The sequence below is a fragment of the Oncorhynchus gorbuscha genome, linkage group LG08 (assembly GCF_021184085.1).
Source record: "Oncorhynchus gorbuscha isolate QuinsamMale2020 ecotype Even-year linkage group LG08, OgorEven_v1.0, whole genome shotgun sequence".
NCBI classification, from domain to species: Eukaryota; Metazoa; Chordata; class Actinopteri; order Salmoniformes; family Salmonidae; genus Oncorhynchus; species Oncorhynchus gorbuscha.
In genome coordinates, this window is record NC_060180.1 from 45,895,757 (window position 1) to 45,911,396 (window position 15,640).

Here is a 15,640-nt window from a genome sequence, read left to right on the forward strand (position 1 = left end):
GACTGGGAGACTAGTCAGGATCGAGGCAAAGACAAACAGAGCAAAGTACAGAGAGAACCTTGATAGAAACCTGCTCCAGAGCGCTCAGGACCTCAGACTGAGGCGAAGGTTCACCTTCCAACAGGACAATGACCCTAATCACACAGCCAAGACAACGCAGGATTGGCTTCGGGACAAGTCTCTGAATGCCTTGAGTGGCCCAGCCAAGCCCGGACTTGAACCCGATCGAACATCTCTGGAGAGACCTGAAAATAACTGTGAAGCAACACTCCCCATCTAACCTGACAGAGCATGAGAGGATCTGCAGAGAAGAATGGGAGAAACTCCATAAATACAGGTGTGCCAAGCTTGGAGCGACATGCCCAAGAAGACTCAATGCTGTAATCACTGGTAATTCAACAAAGTACTGAGTAAAGGGTCTGAATACTTATGTACATGTTTTATTTCAGTTTTATATTATTAATAAATTAGCAAAAACATTTTGGGCACTGTGTGTAGATTGATGAGAAAAAACAACAATTTAAAAATTTTGAATAAGGCTGTGAAGTAACAAAACATGGAAAAAGTCAAGGGGTGTGAATAGTTTCACAGGTATATATTTGGGAAAGTATGCATCATGAAATTGTCTGCTCCGTAGCATTGTTATTACTTGACCGATGAGGCACGCATCCATTTATGCTTCAAACCCAACTTTATAATAGATTATATTTTACTCAAAATTCCATGACTTAGTGTAAGGCATTGTTGGCAGAATAGATGGATGCAGTTCAATGCATGACTCATAATTTACCAATACATTTCTTGGTAGCTATCAAGTTGTAAATCACAGCTGGCCTGGTACATTGTTTGCTGCCTCCACCCATTCAGGATGCACTGTTCAAGTTTCAAATACTCAATATGAAACTGTAAAATAAAAATTGACAACTGTAACTAAGGATGTCAGCACAATCCATCTAGCAAGGGCAATGATGACAAGTCCGTCATAACGTGGCAATTAGACTAGCGCACATGTCAAACAAGGCCCACGGGGCGAATAGGACACAAAAGCGAGTATAAATGAGTGAACAGTTGAGTCATCTACTTTATGAAATTACAGTCTGATGCACTTGCATCTGTGAATTGAACTTCAATTGTGTTTGCTTTTGTGTGTCCCGTTTACAGCGCGCAGCGGTGGGAAAGTGTACAGACACATGCCAGAGTCCTAGCTAGCCTACTAAACTGTTGCAGTGTGGCTTCGGTTTTTAAAGCTTGACAATGAATAACCAAAAAACAAAACCTGCAAACCATCATGTGTATCCAGAAACATGTAGGCCTATTACAGGAACATTTGAGCAGTAGACTAGGCTGGCTACTCAACTACAAGACATTTTGAGCGCACCATACACCAGTGCTGCATTCAACCGCACCGGTGATCCATGTAGTGCAACAAAAATTTAAAACATGTTTTAAGTTACAACATATTGCTTCAATTTTGTTCTTTGGAGTTATTAGGGTCGCGGCATATTATGCAGATCTGCAAAGCGTAGCAGCAAAGACAAACAGTTTATGGCTTAACAAAAAGTATTTATCCCTTTTGTTTTAATATGTTAAAATGCTATATACAGCACCCATATGTACATAAGTACACACTATAAAGTAGCAATTTTTTGGTCAAATCAAATAGGCTATATTTGGCCCGCAAATTAGTTGTGGTTTTTCCAATATGGCCCGCTAGCTGTTGGGAGGATGTCATGAAATTGGAGTTGTTGAGTGACCGACTTTTTCACTCATATCGTTTTTCTGGTGGCTACAGCTAGAGATGCAGGTGTCATTTGGTTAGCTAGCAAGAAATGTGAATTGCTATGCTAGCGAGCTATGGTGAATTTGAACGACTTATCCACAGTTAGCGTTTCTCTTAGTTGCCAATCAAATGCATTTGGCATCGATAAAATGGACGGGCAGGGAAGTACACATTCAGTTGTCAAAACGTGGGTTTAGACAAGCATGCATTGGCAAGCAAGCGGCAGAAGGATGAGCAGGCTAGAGGTCGACCGATTAAATCGGAATGGCCGATTTCAAGTTTTCATAACAGGATTCTTTTTTTTACACCTTTATTTAATCTTTATTTAACTAGGCAAGTCAGTTAAGAACACATTCTTATTTTCAATGACGGCCTAGGAACGGTGGGTTAACTGCCTTGTTCAGGGGCAGAACGACAGATTTTTTACCTCGTCAGCTAAAGGATTCAATCTTGCAACCTTACGGTTAACTAGTCCCCGCCTGTTACGCGAATGCAGTAAGAAGCCAAGGTACGTTGCTAGCTAGCATTAAACTTAATCAATCATAATCACTAGTTATAACTACACATGGTTGATGATATTACTAGTTTATTTAGCGTGTCCTGCGTTGCATATAACAGACGCAGTGCGCATTCGCAAAAAAGGACTGTCGTTGCTCCAACGTGTACCTAACAGTAAACACCAATGTCTTTCTTAAAATCAATACACAGAAGTATATATTTTTAAACCTGCATATTTAGCTAAAAGAAATCCAGGTTAGCAGGCAATATTAACCAGGTGAAATTGTGTCACTTCTCTTGCGTTCATTGCACGCAGAGTCAGGGTATATGCAACAGTTTGGGCCGCCTGGCTCATTGCGAACTAATTTGCCAGAATTCTACGTAATTATGACATAACATTGAAGGTTGTACAACGTAACAGGAATATTTAGATTGATGGATGCCACTCTTTAGATAAAATACAGAACGGATCCATATTTCACTGAAAGAATAAACGTCTTGTTTTCGAGATGATAGTTTCCAGATTCGACCATATTAATGACCTACGGCTCGCATTTCTGTGTGTTATTATGTTATAATTAAGTCTATGATTTGATATAGCAGTCTGACTGAGCGATGGTAGGCACCAGCAGGCTCATAAGCATTCATTCAAACAGCACTTTTGTGCATTTTGCCAGCAGCTCTGATGTTTATGACTTCAAGCCTATCAACTCCCGAGATTAGGCTGGTGTAACCGATGTGATGTGAAATGGCTAGCTAGTTAGCACTAATAGCATTTCAAACATCACTCGCTCTGAGACTTGGAGTAGTTCTTCCCCTTGCTCTGCATGGGTAACGCTGCTTCGTGGGTGGCTGTTGTCGTTGTGTTCCTGGTTCGAGCCCAGGTAGGAGCGAGGAGAGGTACGGAAGCTATACTGTTACACTGGCAATACTAAAGTGCCTATAAGAACATCCAATAGTCAAAGGTATATGAAATACAAATGGTATAGAGAGAAATAGTCCTATAATTCCTATAATAACTACAACCTAAAACTTCTCACCTGGGAATATTGAAGACTCATGTTAAAAGGAACCACCAGCTTTCATATGTTCTCATGTTCTGAGCATATATTGCACTTTTACTTTCTTTCTCCAACACTTTGTTTTTGCATTATTTAAACCAAATTGAAGAGGTTTCATTATTTATTTGAGGCTAAATTGATGTTATTGATGTATTATATTAAGTTCAAATAAGTGTTCATTCAGTATTGTTGTAATTGTCATTATTTCAATTTTTTTCGTCCGATTAATCGGTATCATCTTTTTTTGTCCTCCAATAATCTGTATCGGTGTTGAAAAATCATAATCGGTCGACCTCTAGAGCAGGCTACTTCTCCCCAACGTCTATCAGTTCAATTTTGGCGGCCAACTAGCTGAAAAGGTTTGAAAGGGTTTATCTAACGTTCCCTTGATAGATTTTAGCTCATCTGGCTAGCATTAGTTGTCGATCTTAATGCTGTTTATGTGCATAAATGAGGGAGCGATAGCCTACCTTTTCATGGTTGTTTGATCATTAGGACTTTTGATTTCCCAAACGTAAGAGAAGAGGACTCCTGTGGTATTTACATATTGGAAGAAATCCAGTCGGGTATGTTTTGTGGATTTTGGCGAATGTGTTCTAATGGTGGACAGCTTGAAGCATGAGGGTCTGCTGTCCCCACTTGCTTCAAGATGTCTACCATTGTTCCTGTAACCAAGAAAGCAAAGGTAACAAAACTGACTATCACCCGTAGCACTCACCTCTGTCATCATTACATGCTTTGAGAGGCTAGTTAAGGATCATATGTACCTTACTTGACACTCTAGACCCACTTCAATTTGGTTACCACGTCAATAGATCAATGCAATCGCCATCGCACTGCACACTGCCCTATCCCATCTGGACAAGAGGAATACCTATGTCAGAATGCTGTTCATTGACTATGAAACAACACCTTCACTTCGCTGACCCTCAACACTGGGGCCCCACAAGGGTTTGTGCTCAGCCCCCTCCTGTACTGCCTGTTCACCCATGACTCCAACTCAATCATCAAGTCTGCTGACAACACAACAGTAGTAGGCCTGATTACAAACAATGACAAGACATCCTACAGGGAGTAGGCGAGGGCTCTGGGAGTGTGGTACCAGGAAAATAACCTCTCACTCAACGTCAACAAAACAAAGGAGCTGATCGTGGACTTATTTCAATTTTTTTCGTCCGATTAATCGGTATCATCTTTTTTTGTCCTCCAATAATCTGTATCGGTGTTGAAAAATCATAATCGGTCGACCTCTAGAGCAGGCTACTTCTCCCCAACGTCTATCAGTTCAATTTTGGCGGCCAACTAGCTGAAAAGGTTTGAAAGGGTTTATCTAACGTTCCCTTGATAGATTTTAGCTCATCTGGCTAGCATTAGTTGTCGATCTTAATGCTGTTTATGTGCATAAATGAGGGAGCGATAGCCTACCTTTTCATGGTTGTTTGATCATTAGGACTTTTGATTTCCCAAACGTAAGAGAAGAGGACTCCTGTGGTATTTACATATTGGAAGAAATCCAGTCGGGTATGTTTTGTGGATTTTGGCGAATGTGTTCTAATGGTGGACAGCTTGAAGCATGAGGGTCTGCTGTCCCCACTTGCTTCAAGATGTCTACCATTGTTCCTGTAACCAAGAAAGCAAAGGTAACAAAACTGACTATCACCCGTAGCACTCACCTCTGTCATCATTACATGCTTTGAGAGGCTAGTTAAGGATCATATGTACCTTACTTGACACTCTAGACCCACTTCAATTTGGTTACCACGTCAATAGATCAATGCAATCGCCATCGCACTGCACACTGCCCTATCCCATCTGGACAAGAGGAATACCTATGTCAGAATGCTGTTCATTGACTATGAAACAACACCTTCACTTCGCTGACCCTCAACACTGGGGCCCCACAAGGGTTTGTGCTCAGCCCCCTCCTGTACTGCCTGTTCACCCATGACTCCAACTCAATCATCAAGTCTGCTGACAACACAACAGTAGTAGGCCTGATTACAAACAATGACAAGACATCCTACAGGGAGTAGGCGAGGGCTCTGGGAGTGTGGTACCAGGAAAATAACCTCTCACTCAACGTCAACAAAACAAAGGAGCTGATCGTGGACTTCAGGAAACGGCAGAGGGAGCACCCCTTATTCACATCGACGGGACTGCAGTGGAGAAGGTGGATAGCTTAAAGTTCCTCAGTGTACACATCCCTGACAAACTGAAATGGTCCACCCCATAGACAGTGTGTTGTGAAGGCGGCGCAACAGCGGCTCTTCAACCTCATGATGCTGAAGACATTTGGCTTGGCACCTAAAACCCTCACTAACTTTTACAGATGCACAATTGAGAGCATCCTGTCGGGCTGTATCACCAACTGGTACTGCAACTGCACCGCCCGCAAACGCAGGGCTCTCCAGAGGGTGGTGCGGTCTGCACAATGAATTACCGGGGGCACACTACCTACCCTTCAGCACCCGATGTCACAGGAAAGCCAAAACGATAATTATGGACAACAACCCCCCGAGCCACTGCCTGTTCACTCAGCCATCATCCAGAAGGCAAACTCAGTAATGGTGCATCAAAGCCGGGACAGAGAGTGAAAAACAGCTTCTACCTCAAGGCTATCAGACTGTTAAATAGCCAGCACTAGCACAGAGGCTGCTGCCTAAATACATAGACTTGAAATCAATGGCCACTTTTAATATGGAAAACTTGTCACTAATGTTTACATATTTTGCAATACTCATCTCATAAATATATACTGTATTCTATTCTAATGTATCTTAGTCTATGCCACTGACATTGTTCGTCCAAAAATTAATATATTCTTAATACGATTCCATTAGATGTGTGTATTGTTGTGAAATTGTTAGATATTACTTGTTAGCTCTTACTGCACTGTTGGAGCTAGAAACACAAGCATTTCACTACACCCACATTAACATATGCTAAACATGTGTATGTGACCAACAAAATTTGATTTGATGATGTAAAGTCGCACTATTGCTACTGCCTGTAAAAACACAGTCCAGTTCAAAGTGAATGATGGCAGACCCGTGTGGCAAATGGCTTATTTGCATATAGGCCTACTGTAGCCCTGGTCGGCTATGTAAGCTCCGATCCTGAACAAGACAAACTTTTTTTATTAGGTATTATTTGCCGCAGTGTCTATTAATTGTCCAATCGCACTGCCGCTTTCCCACTCCATATAGCTATAGGCTTTTTACAAATGCCTTACCATGTTGTTCCCAAACTTTCTATGAATTTATGAAAATGACCTAATCTAAGTACTCGCTTGTCAGAAAACATTTTTAAAAATTCAAACGAAAACAATAAGTGTCTTTCTTCCTTGGGGTGTATACGAACAGATTTTTATAAATGTTCATGTTGACAAAATGCTGTCAGTTCCACTTTAAATGGCAATTGGTCAAGAGAGAACCCACAGACTCATAAATAGCCAGACTGCCGACAGTCAGTGTGGCATAACAAAAAAAAGTCCATCGTGTCTTCAGTTCAGAGCCGTGTCTGTGGGGGGGATGGGGACAATTAACAGTCTCAGGGGAACCGAAGTCACAGGTCGTTGAAAGGGTGCCAGCGGTCTCGCCATATGCATTTGGTTTGTCCCTTTGGATCTAATAATGGGCTTGAAGCAGTTGGAGGGACTGCTATAGCAAGAAAATATCAACACTGTATGTAATAATGCAGTAACATGTCCTGGTTGCATTCTCTGCACATTACGTTTCAGTCAGTTCATTTTGAAAACCGCAAAAATACACTAATTGTTGTTTTCATAAACTAACTTTTCAGCTCCTTTTATTATTGGGGGAGGCAGGTAGCCTAGTGGTTAGAGCGTTGGGCCAGTAACCGAAAGGTTGCTAGATCGAATCCCCGAGCTGACCAGCTAAAAATCTGTCGTTCGGCCCCTGAACAAGGCAGTTAACCCACTGTTCCTAGGACGTCATTGTAAATAAGAATTTCTTCTTAACTGACTTGCCTAGTTAAATAAATGTCAAATAAATCAATTCTGACTTTTACAATTCTGTCCTATCATAACCATTGAGCTTCAATAAGAACTGGAGACTGAGTCCAAGATGTCAGACCATTGTTTTCAAGGTAATCTACTCATCTTCGTAAACAACGATTCATATGGGTTCAATCCGGTTTATACAGACCAACATCGACAGGTGGTACTTGCACGACTTCATAACATCATCCAGAAACAAAAAACATGGCAGACATTAGATGAATATGAATATAAAATGTTAATATTGTCAGCTGTGAGTAATGGGGGAAAAATTAGACTCAGCAACAATTATTTGAATAATTCCATTCATGTTTTGCGCACAAAAGGTGATGACAAAAGTGTCTTATTAGGAATTTTCTAATCTGACTTCTCTATGTAGTAGAACTGTAGGAGCAGTCGAAACCGTGCTTCTTGACCGGAACCCTGGCCCCTTGACCATAACATTCTCAAGACAGGTTTGTTGTTATGATTTGGCATTTTATGCAGTTATGCTTTGTCTTTCATTTGTAAATCTTCTAGGGAAGCAGATAAAGACAGACATGGACAGTAACATGGGATTGGCTGAGGCTCCAACAACATCGCTGCTTCTGAAATAGAGTCTGAGCAGTCGCCTGGCAACAGAGCCATGATCGGTGGCCACATGTTGAGTCTGCCTAGAAGGCTGGGCTCAGGCACCACTTCTCAAATGTCAGCGACAGACAGACAGCCAAGGAGAAACAGAAAGCCGCAAAACAGAGAGTAAAATGGGTGGGTCCCTCAATATAAATCAACCAAAGGATGTAGATTAGAATTATTATAATTTAAATCATTACTAAACCATAAAGTTTGGCATAGATGTGGGGCTGAGTTGACAAAGCATCCCTACACATTGGTTCCACGTTGTCTTTATTGCGGTCACACTGCATAGATAATCAGATCTCACACTGAGTAACAAGACTGCATTGAAGATGACCTGGAACGTAATCATTAGCTTCAGAGGGCAGCTGACAGTACTCACCTCTCGCTGCCAGGGGTGGTGATCCTGTAGAAGCGGTGTCGCAGGTGGTGCTTGTCTCCGTGGTAACAGGTGGTACAGAGGTCATAGTTGGTGCACTCCGCACACTTCCAGCGGATACCGATGATAGGCTGCTGACGGCAGGTGTCGCACATAGTACCGTCATGCTTGATACCTGAGAGGAAGTAGCAACAAGGCAGTCAGGAACATTTCTGCTGGGCAGCAGGATGCCTAGCGAGTGGCGCAGGTGTCTAAGGCACTGCGTCGCAGTGTTGCGGCGTCACTACAACCTGTGTGTCTGCTAAATGACTCAAATGTAAATGTTGGAGATGTCAAGTGTGAAGCAATGATGCCTCTGCCCGCAGCTCTGGGGCCTGTTGAATTGTCATCTTCGTGCTGTACCATCCTTCATCAACACAAATAAAAGGAAGCATACAGTACTCTAGGTCTAAACACTCAGAGGGAGAAGTTAATCACAATGCTTGCTTTGATGAAGATATCTTAAGTAGTCATCCTCACGTCTAACTCTCTAGATGTCAATCTAACTCAACGTGCTCCATGTAGCACGCTTGATGCATTGCAATAACTTGTGACGTGGCGGTATGCCAAACAACTGTGTACACATCAACACCCAAATGCATAGGCTAATATAAACAAATTATTAACAGAAACCAGCAGGGCAACATTACCTGTGGGAGCACTGTCAAATATCCTCACGTCGTATGCACCAGAGCACCGGTAGTTGGCCGCAGTCCCGTTATCCCAGACAACAACCACTTCTTCCGGACTTTCGAAACTCCTGACCGTGCCGACATGTCCCTCTCCACCATCCTGTTTTCCCCATTTCCAATCGGGTCCACGGATCACTCTCGCACCAACTCCTTCCATCATCACACGGTTATTCCTGCCAGTAGTCATTTACGAAAAGGTCTCGCAAATAACGTAACACAAAAAAATATATAGCCAACTAGCAGGGTATGCTAACTAGCTAACTACCTGTGTTTGACAGGATAATTTTGAGAACCAAAACCGTTCTGTTGTCCAGAAAAACACAATTTAGCAATATCTTGTTAGCTTGCACGTTACGTTAACTAGGCTAGCCTGCTTGCGGTAAAGTTCCAGAACAATATAGCAGACATAAGCTAACAGTTAGTTGCAAAGGCAAATATACATTGCTAGTCAAATGTATCGTAGTGTAAATGTAACAAAGGTTTAGTTAGCTTGCTTGATAAAACAACGCGTTGTACTGGACATCAAAGCCAAGCTAACTCACTAACGTTAACTATTAGCTAGCTAGCTTTGCCAACAAGCAACTGCCAAACATTAGCTACCAAAGTAAGCTGTTGAATGGCACGCACTTTCCACTCCACAAGCTGTTCGTCTGCAATGTTATGTAAATAACTGGTATGTCTCAGTATCCCCTTTCATGTGCTTTTCATCCCAAGAGCACAAGACATTGTCACCCCAAGAGCGTGTAAAGTAGCCACATCGTCACGAAATGGTATACCGTTATTAGCTAGCTATTTAGTTAGCTAGCTTGTGCCTCTGCAAGAATGCCACCTCCACAACTTAACGTTAGACCACTAGTGTAGATTCGTCCTTTTTGTTGGATAAATAATTTAATTCGTAGGTACGTTTAGCCTATGTATTGGATGTATGTCTCAAATGTATTTATTTTGTCAAATGGCTCGCAGAAGTAAACTCAGTATAAACGCGTCGCCATTATTGTCAATCACCAAGCAGACGGAATTTTACCACAGATAAACAATGAGACAGACATTTCACTGGATGTATAAATGTGAAGCATCCGCTTTAGTGTTTTCTCTCACTACCAAATTTGGTAGTGAGAGGAAGCCCACTGGCGAGTGCAGTGGGAGAACATGGAACGAGATGGCTTTTGGCCGATATTCTGCACATTTTATCATCATGAAACCTTTGATCTCAGTACATTTTTCTGTTCCCAAAATTATAATATGTTATGAAGAGTGGACTAAGTTTTGTAGACTTTGCCATTGGGGGGAAAAAAATCGCTGTTTTAGAAGGAGTGCAAAGGCGAATTAAGTTACTGCACACAAACACTTCAGAATAGGCGTTCCCCAACGGAAATATGCAGATAAAACTAGAACACGCCAATAGGATCTCTCTGGCTCGTGCTTGGCTCTGCCCACCTCCTGGTTTGTTCTGCACACTATGACTCATTTGTTTCCATTGGAAACGACAGGCATATGTTTATCTTGGTTTAGTTGTAAAAAATCTTTGGGGTTAACGACGAAGATGTTTTGGTTTGGAAAGCGAGGGGTTTGCCGCGTTCAAACACTAGTAGGAACTAGGAAACTCGGAAATATCCGACATACCGAGTCGTTGTACACGGCACGTGCATAACTACAAAAATATCAAGTCTGATGTTTCTGCTTTGTTCAGTTCCGAATAGCACATGAACCCAGCAATAGACAAGCTCAAGGGGGTAATTATACAAAGCGCAAGGTGGGGCAATTTGTTTTGTCGAAAATGCAACATGCAAATGTTCTCAAAATGCAAAACGAGGGGTTTTATTACTTGTTTTATTGAATGCATTCCTCCAATTTCTCCCTAAATGTATTTCCTCGGTTTTAGCCTGATGTAGTTGCACTCTTTGTATGACTATGATAATGAAGCAGCCGAGGCATATGAAATACACTGCCCAGTATATCAGATAAACCACCCTGTTCACGAAAATAGTATGCTCCTACAGACAGTGAGTCACGTGGCCGTGGCTTGCTATATAAATCAGGCAGACAGGCATTGAGGCATTCAGTTCCTGTTCCATTGAACATTAGAATGGGCAAAAAGAGTGACCAAAGCGACTTTGATCATGGTATGATCATAGGTGCCAGGCGCGCCAGTTCCAGTATCTCATGCACGACAGTGTCTAGTGTTTACCGAGAATGGTGCTACAAACAAAAAACATCCAGTGAGCGGCAGTCCTGTTGGCGAAAACAGCTCGTTGATGAGAGGTCGAAGGAGAATGGCAAGAATTGTGCAAGCTACCAGGCAGGCCACAAACAGGCAAATAACAGTGCAGTACAACAGTGCAGTACAACAGTGGTGTGCAGAACGGCATCTCGGAACGCACAAATCGTCAATCCTTTTCACAGATGAGCTATTGCAGCAGACGACCAAACCGGGTTCCACTCCTATCAGCTAAAAACAAGAAGAAGGGTCTCCAGTGGGCACGCAATCACCAACACTGGACAATTGAGAAGAGGAAAAACATTGCCTGGTCCGACGAATCCTGGTTCCAGTTGTGTCATGCTAATGGCAGAGTCAGGGTTTGGCATGTGCAGCATGAGTCCTGGTGGCGGTGTGTGAGCAATGTTTTCCTGGCAAACGTTAGGTCCCTTAATACCAAATGAGCAACGTTTCCATGCTCTGAAGAATTCAGGCTGTTCTGGAGGCAAATGGGGGTCCGACCCGGTACTAGATGGGTGTACCTAATACTCTGGCCACTGTGAGTCGCTCTGGATAAGAGCGTCTGCTAAATGACGTAAATGTAAATGTGTGTGTGTATATATATGATTTTATATATAAAATCATGTTTTAACCCAAAAGGTGCTCAACAAATAAAAATATATTTTATATTTCAGATTCTTCAAAGTAGCCACCCTTTGCCTTGACGACAGCTTTGCACGTTCTTGGTGGCAACATCATGTGGGGATTTTTTTCAGCGGCAAGGACTGGGAGACTAGTCAGGATCGAGGAAAAATGAACGAAGCAATGTACAGAGAGATCCTTGATGAAAACCTGCTCACCATCAATTTCTCCCCCGATTGCTCAGGTTAGCTGGGCGGCCAGCTCTAGGAAGATTCTTGTTTTTTTACATTTGGAAAAAGTCAAAGGGTCTGAATACTTTCTGAAGGCACTGTGTGTGTGTGTGTGTGTGTGTGTGTGTGTGTGTGTGTGTGTGTGTGTGTGTGTGTGTGTGTGTGTGTGTGTGTGTGTGTGTGTGTGTGTGTGTGTGTGTGTGTGTGTGTGTGTGTGTGTGTGTGTGTGTGTGTATATATATATATTAAACACTGTTCAAAAGTTTGGGGTCGCTTAGAAATGTCCTTGTTTTTTTGTCCATTAAAATAACATGAAATTGATCAGAACTACAGTGTAGACATTGTTAATGTTGTAAATGACTATTGTAACTTGAAACTGCTGATTTCTAAGGGAATATCTACATCGGCACACAGAGGCCCATTATCAGCAACCATCACTCCTGTGTTCCAATGGCACATTGTGTTAGCTAATCCATGTTTATAATTTTAGAAAGTTAATTGATCATTAGAAAACCCTTTTGCAATTATGTTCGCACAGCTGAAAACTGTTGTTCTGATTAAAGAAGCAATACAACTGTCCTTCCTTAGACTATCTGGGGCATCAGCCTTTGTGGGTTCGATTACAGGTTAAAAATGTCCAGGAACAAATAACTTTCTTCTGAAACTCGGCAGTCTATTCTTGTTCTGAGAAATGAAGGCTATTCCATGCGAGAAATTGCCAAGAAACTGAAGATCTCGTACACCACTATGTACTACCCCCTTCATAGAACAGCGCAAACTGCCTCTAACCAGAATAGAAAGAGGAGTGGGAGGCCCCGGTGCACAACTGAGCAAGAGGACAAGTACATTAGTGTCTAGTTTGGTTACATATTTTTGGTTATGAAGTGTATGTGGACACCTGCTCATAGAACATCACATTACAAAATCATGGGCATCAATATGGAGTTGGTCCCCCGTTTGCTGCTATAACAGCCTCCTCTTTTCTGGGAAGGCTTTCCACTAGATGTTGGAACATTGCTGCAGGGACTTGCTTCCATTCAGCCACAAGATCATTAGTGAGGTCGGCACTGATGTTGAGCGATTAGGCCTGGCTCGCAGTCAGCGTTCCAATTCATCCCAAAGGTGTTCGATGGGGTTGAGGTCAGGGCTCTGTGCAGGCCAGTCAAGTTCTTCCCTGCCGTTCTTGACAAACTTTATGTATGGACCTCGCTTTGTGCACGGGGGCATTGTCATACTGAAAAGTTGAAAGCACAGAATCGTCTAGATTGCCACCGTATTCTGTAGCGTTAAGATTTCCCTTCACTGAAACCAAGGAGCCTAGCCCGAACAATGATAAACAGCCAGAGACCACTATTCCTTCTCTACCAAACTTTATAGTTGGCTGCCATCCGCCAAACCCAGATTCTTCCCTTGGACTGCCAGATGGTGAAGCGTGATTCATCACTCCAGAGAATGCGTTTCCACTACTCAAGAGTCCAATAGAGGTGAGTTTTACACCACTCCAGCCAATGCTTGGCACTGTGCATGGTGATCTTAGGCTTGTGTGCAGCTGCTCGGCCATGGAAACCCATTTCATGAAGCTCCTGACGAACAGTTCTTGCACTGATGTTGCTTCCAGAAGGAGTTTGGAACTCAGTTGTGAGTATTGCAACTGGAGGACAGAAGATTTTTATTAGACAACTTTGGCAATAGCAACTTTTCAACTACTTACTACTTTTTTAGCTACTTTGCAACTACTTAGCATGTTAGCTAACCTGTCCCTTAACCTTAACCCTTCTCCTAACCATAACCTTAAACGTTTTAGCTAACCCTTCTCCTAAACCTAAGCTTAACCTTTTTAGCTAACCCTTCCCCTAACCTTAACCCTTTAACCTAACTCCTAAACTTAACCATAACCCCTAGCTAACATTAGCGAGCAAGCTAACGTTATCCACCTAGCTTGAATTCGTAACATTTCATACATTTTGTAAATTTGTAACATGTACTTTTTGCAAATTTGTGACCTAACATGTTAAGCAAATTAGTAACATATTGTACTTATTGCAAATTCATGACATAGAGTATAATACGAATTGTAATTCGTAGCATATCATATGTAATGGGTGAAGGACAAATTAATGAATACATATATAACTCTAAATGTGTGCAATTGTTTTGCATGGAATAATCGGAAATGTGTAGTTCTGACTATGCTCAATAGGTGATGATATTAAAACCAAATACTTATAACATTTAACAATCCCTTGAAAATGGCACGTAGTTGTCAATGGTCTTAGCGGAGCTGGGGGTCTCCTTGCCCCCCAGCAGTCAAATCGATCGTATTGTGGCGTTTTATTGAAAACGACCTATTCCTGTGACCTGTAGCCTGTATTATACATTTGAAAATACAGTATTTGCTTCCCTGGAACAATGTATTTACCACCTATTCCGTGAACTCAGTCACTGGTTTTCATTGAGGGGCTGTGGCTCTTATGTAATGTATCATTCCTTTCTTTCTCTCTCGAAGATATCTCTGATCTAATTTATTGTGATAAGATCAGTGATTTAGACTGGATGTAAAGGTGCATTAGGCAGGCTAAGGGCACACTGATTAGATCTAATTCATTGACCGTAAAACATTACTGGACTTAAAGATCTCCTACATTTTAATGGATTCCGAAGAATCGTCCAAGTGACAGACCATTATGACAACAGACACAACAGTCTGTTCAGGCCAATAGTCTGTTCAGGCCATGTCAGAGACGCAAACTCGGTCTCAACCTTTAAGTCTTTACTGAAGACTCATCTCTTCAGTGGGTCATATGATTGAGTGTAGTCTGGCCCAGGAGTGGGAAGGTGAACGGAAAGGCTCTGGAGCAACGAACCGCCCTTGCTGTCTCTGCCTGGCCGGTTCCCCTTTTTCCACTGGGATTCTCTGCCTCTAACCCTGTTACGGGGGCTGAGTCACTGGCTTGCTGGGGCTCTCTCGTGCCGTCCCTGGGGGGGATGCGTCACCTGGGTGGGTTGATTCACTGTTGTGGTCGGCCTGTCTGGGTTCCCCCCCACCCCTTGGGTTGTACCGTGTCGGAGATCTTTGTGGGCTATACTCGGCCTTGTCTCAGGATGGTAAGTTGGTGGTTGAAGATTTCCCTCTAGTGGTGTGGGGGCTGTGCTTTGGCAAAGTGGGTGGGGTTATATCCTTCCTGTTTGGCCCTGTCCGGGGTGTCCTCGGATGGGGCCACAGTGTCTCCTGACCCCTCCTGTCTCAGCCTCCAGTATTTATGCTGCAGTAGTTTATGTGTCGGGGGCTAGGGTCAGTTTGTTTATCTGGAGTACTTCTCCTGTCCTATTCGGTGTCCTGTGTAAATCTAAGTGTGCGTTCTCTAATTCTCTCCTTCTCTCTTTCTTTCTCTCTCTCGGAGGACCTGAGCCCTAGAACCATGCCCCAGGACTACCTGACATGATGACTCCTTGCTGTCCCCAGTCCACCTGGCCATGCTGCTGCTCCAG

General features: G+C 42.7%; 1 protein-coding gene across 5 annotated transcripts in view; it reads right to left on the reverse strand.

Moving 5' to 3' along the window:
- Positions 1–10,107, reverse strand: part of LOC124041726 (E3 ubiquitin-protein ligase mib1) — a 92,316-nt gene extending 82,209 nt beyond the window's left edge. For 4 of the 5 annotated variants that reach the window (XM_046359654.1, XM_046359653.1, XM_046359651.1 and 1 more), the window contains exons 1-2: positions 9,041–10,107; positions 8,355–8,526 (exon numbers count right to left, since the gene is read on the reverse strand). In XM_046359654.1, coding sequence (XP_046215610.1) covers positions 8,355–8,526; positions 9,041–9,269 — 401 coding nt within the window. In that variant the 5' untranslated portion in view covers positions 9,270–10,107. The remainder of the gene's footprint in view (positions 1–8,354; positions 8,527–9,040) is intronic. The other variant, XM_046359652.1, reaches the window with a different exon arrangement.
- Between the last annotated feature and the right edge of the window lie 5,533 nt (positions 10,108–15,640).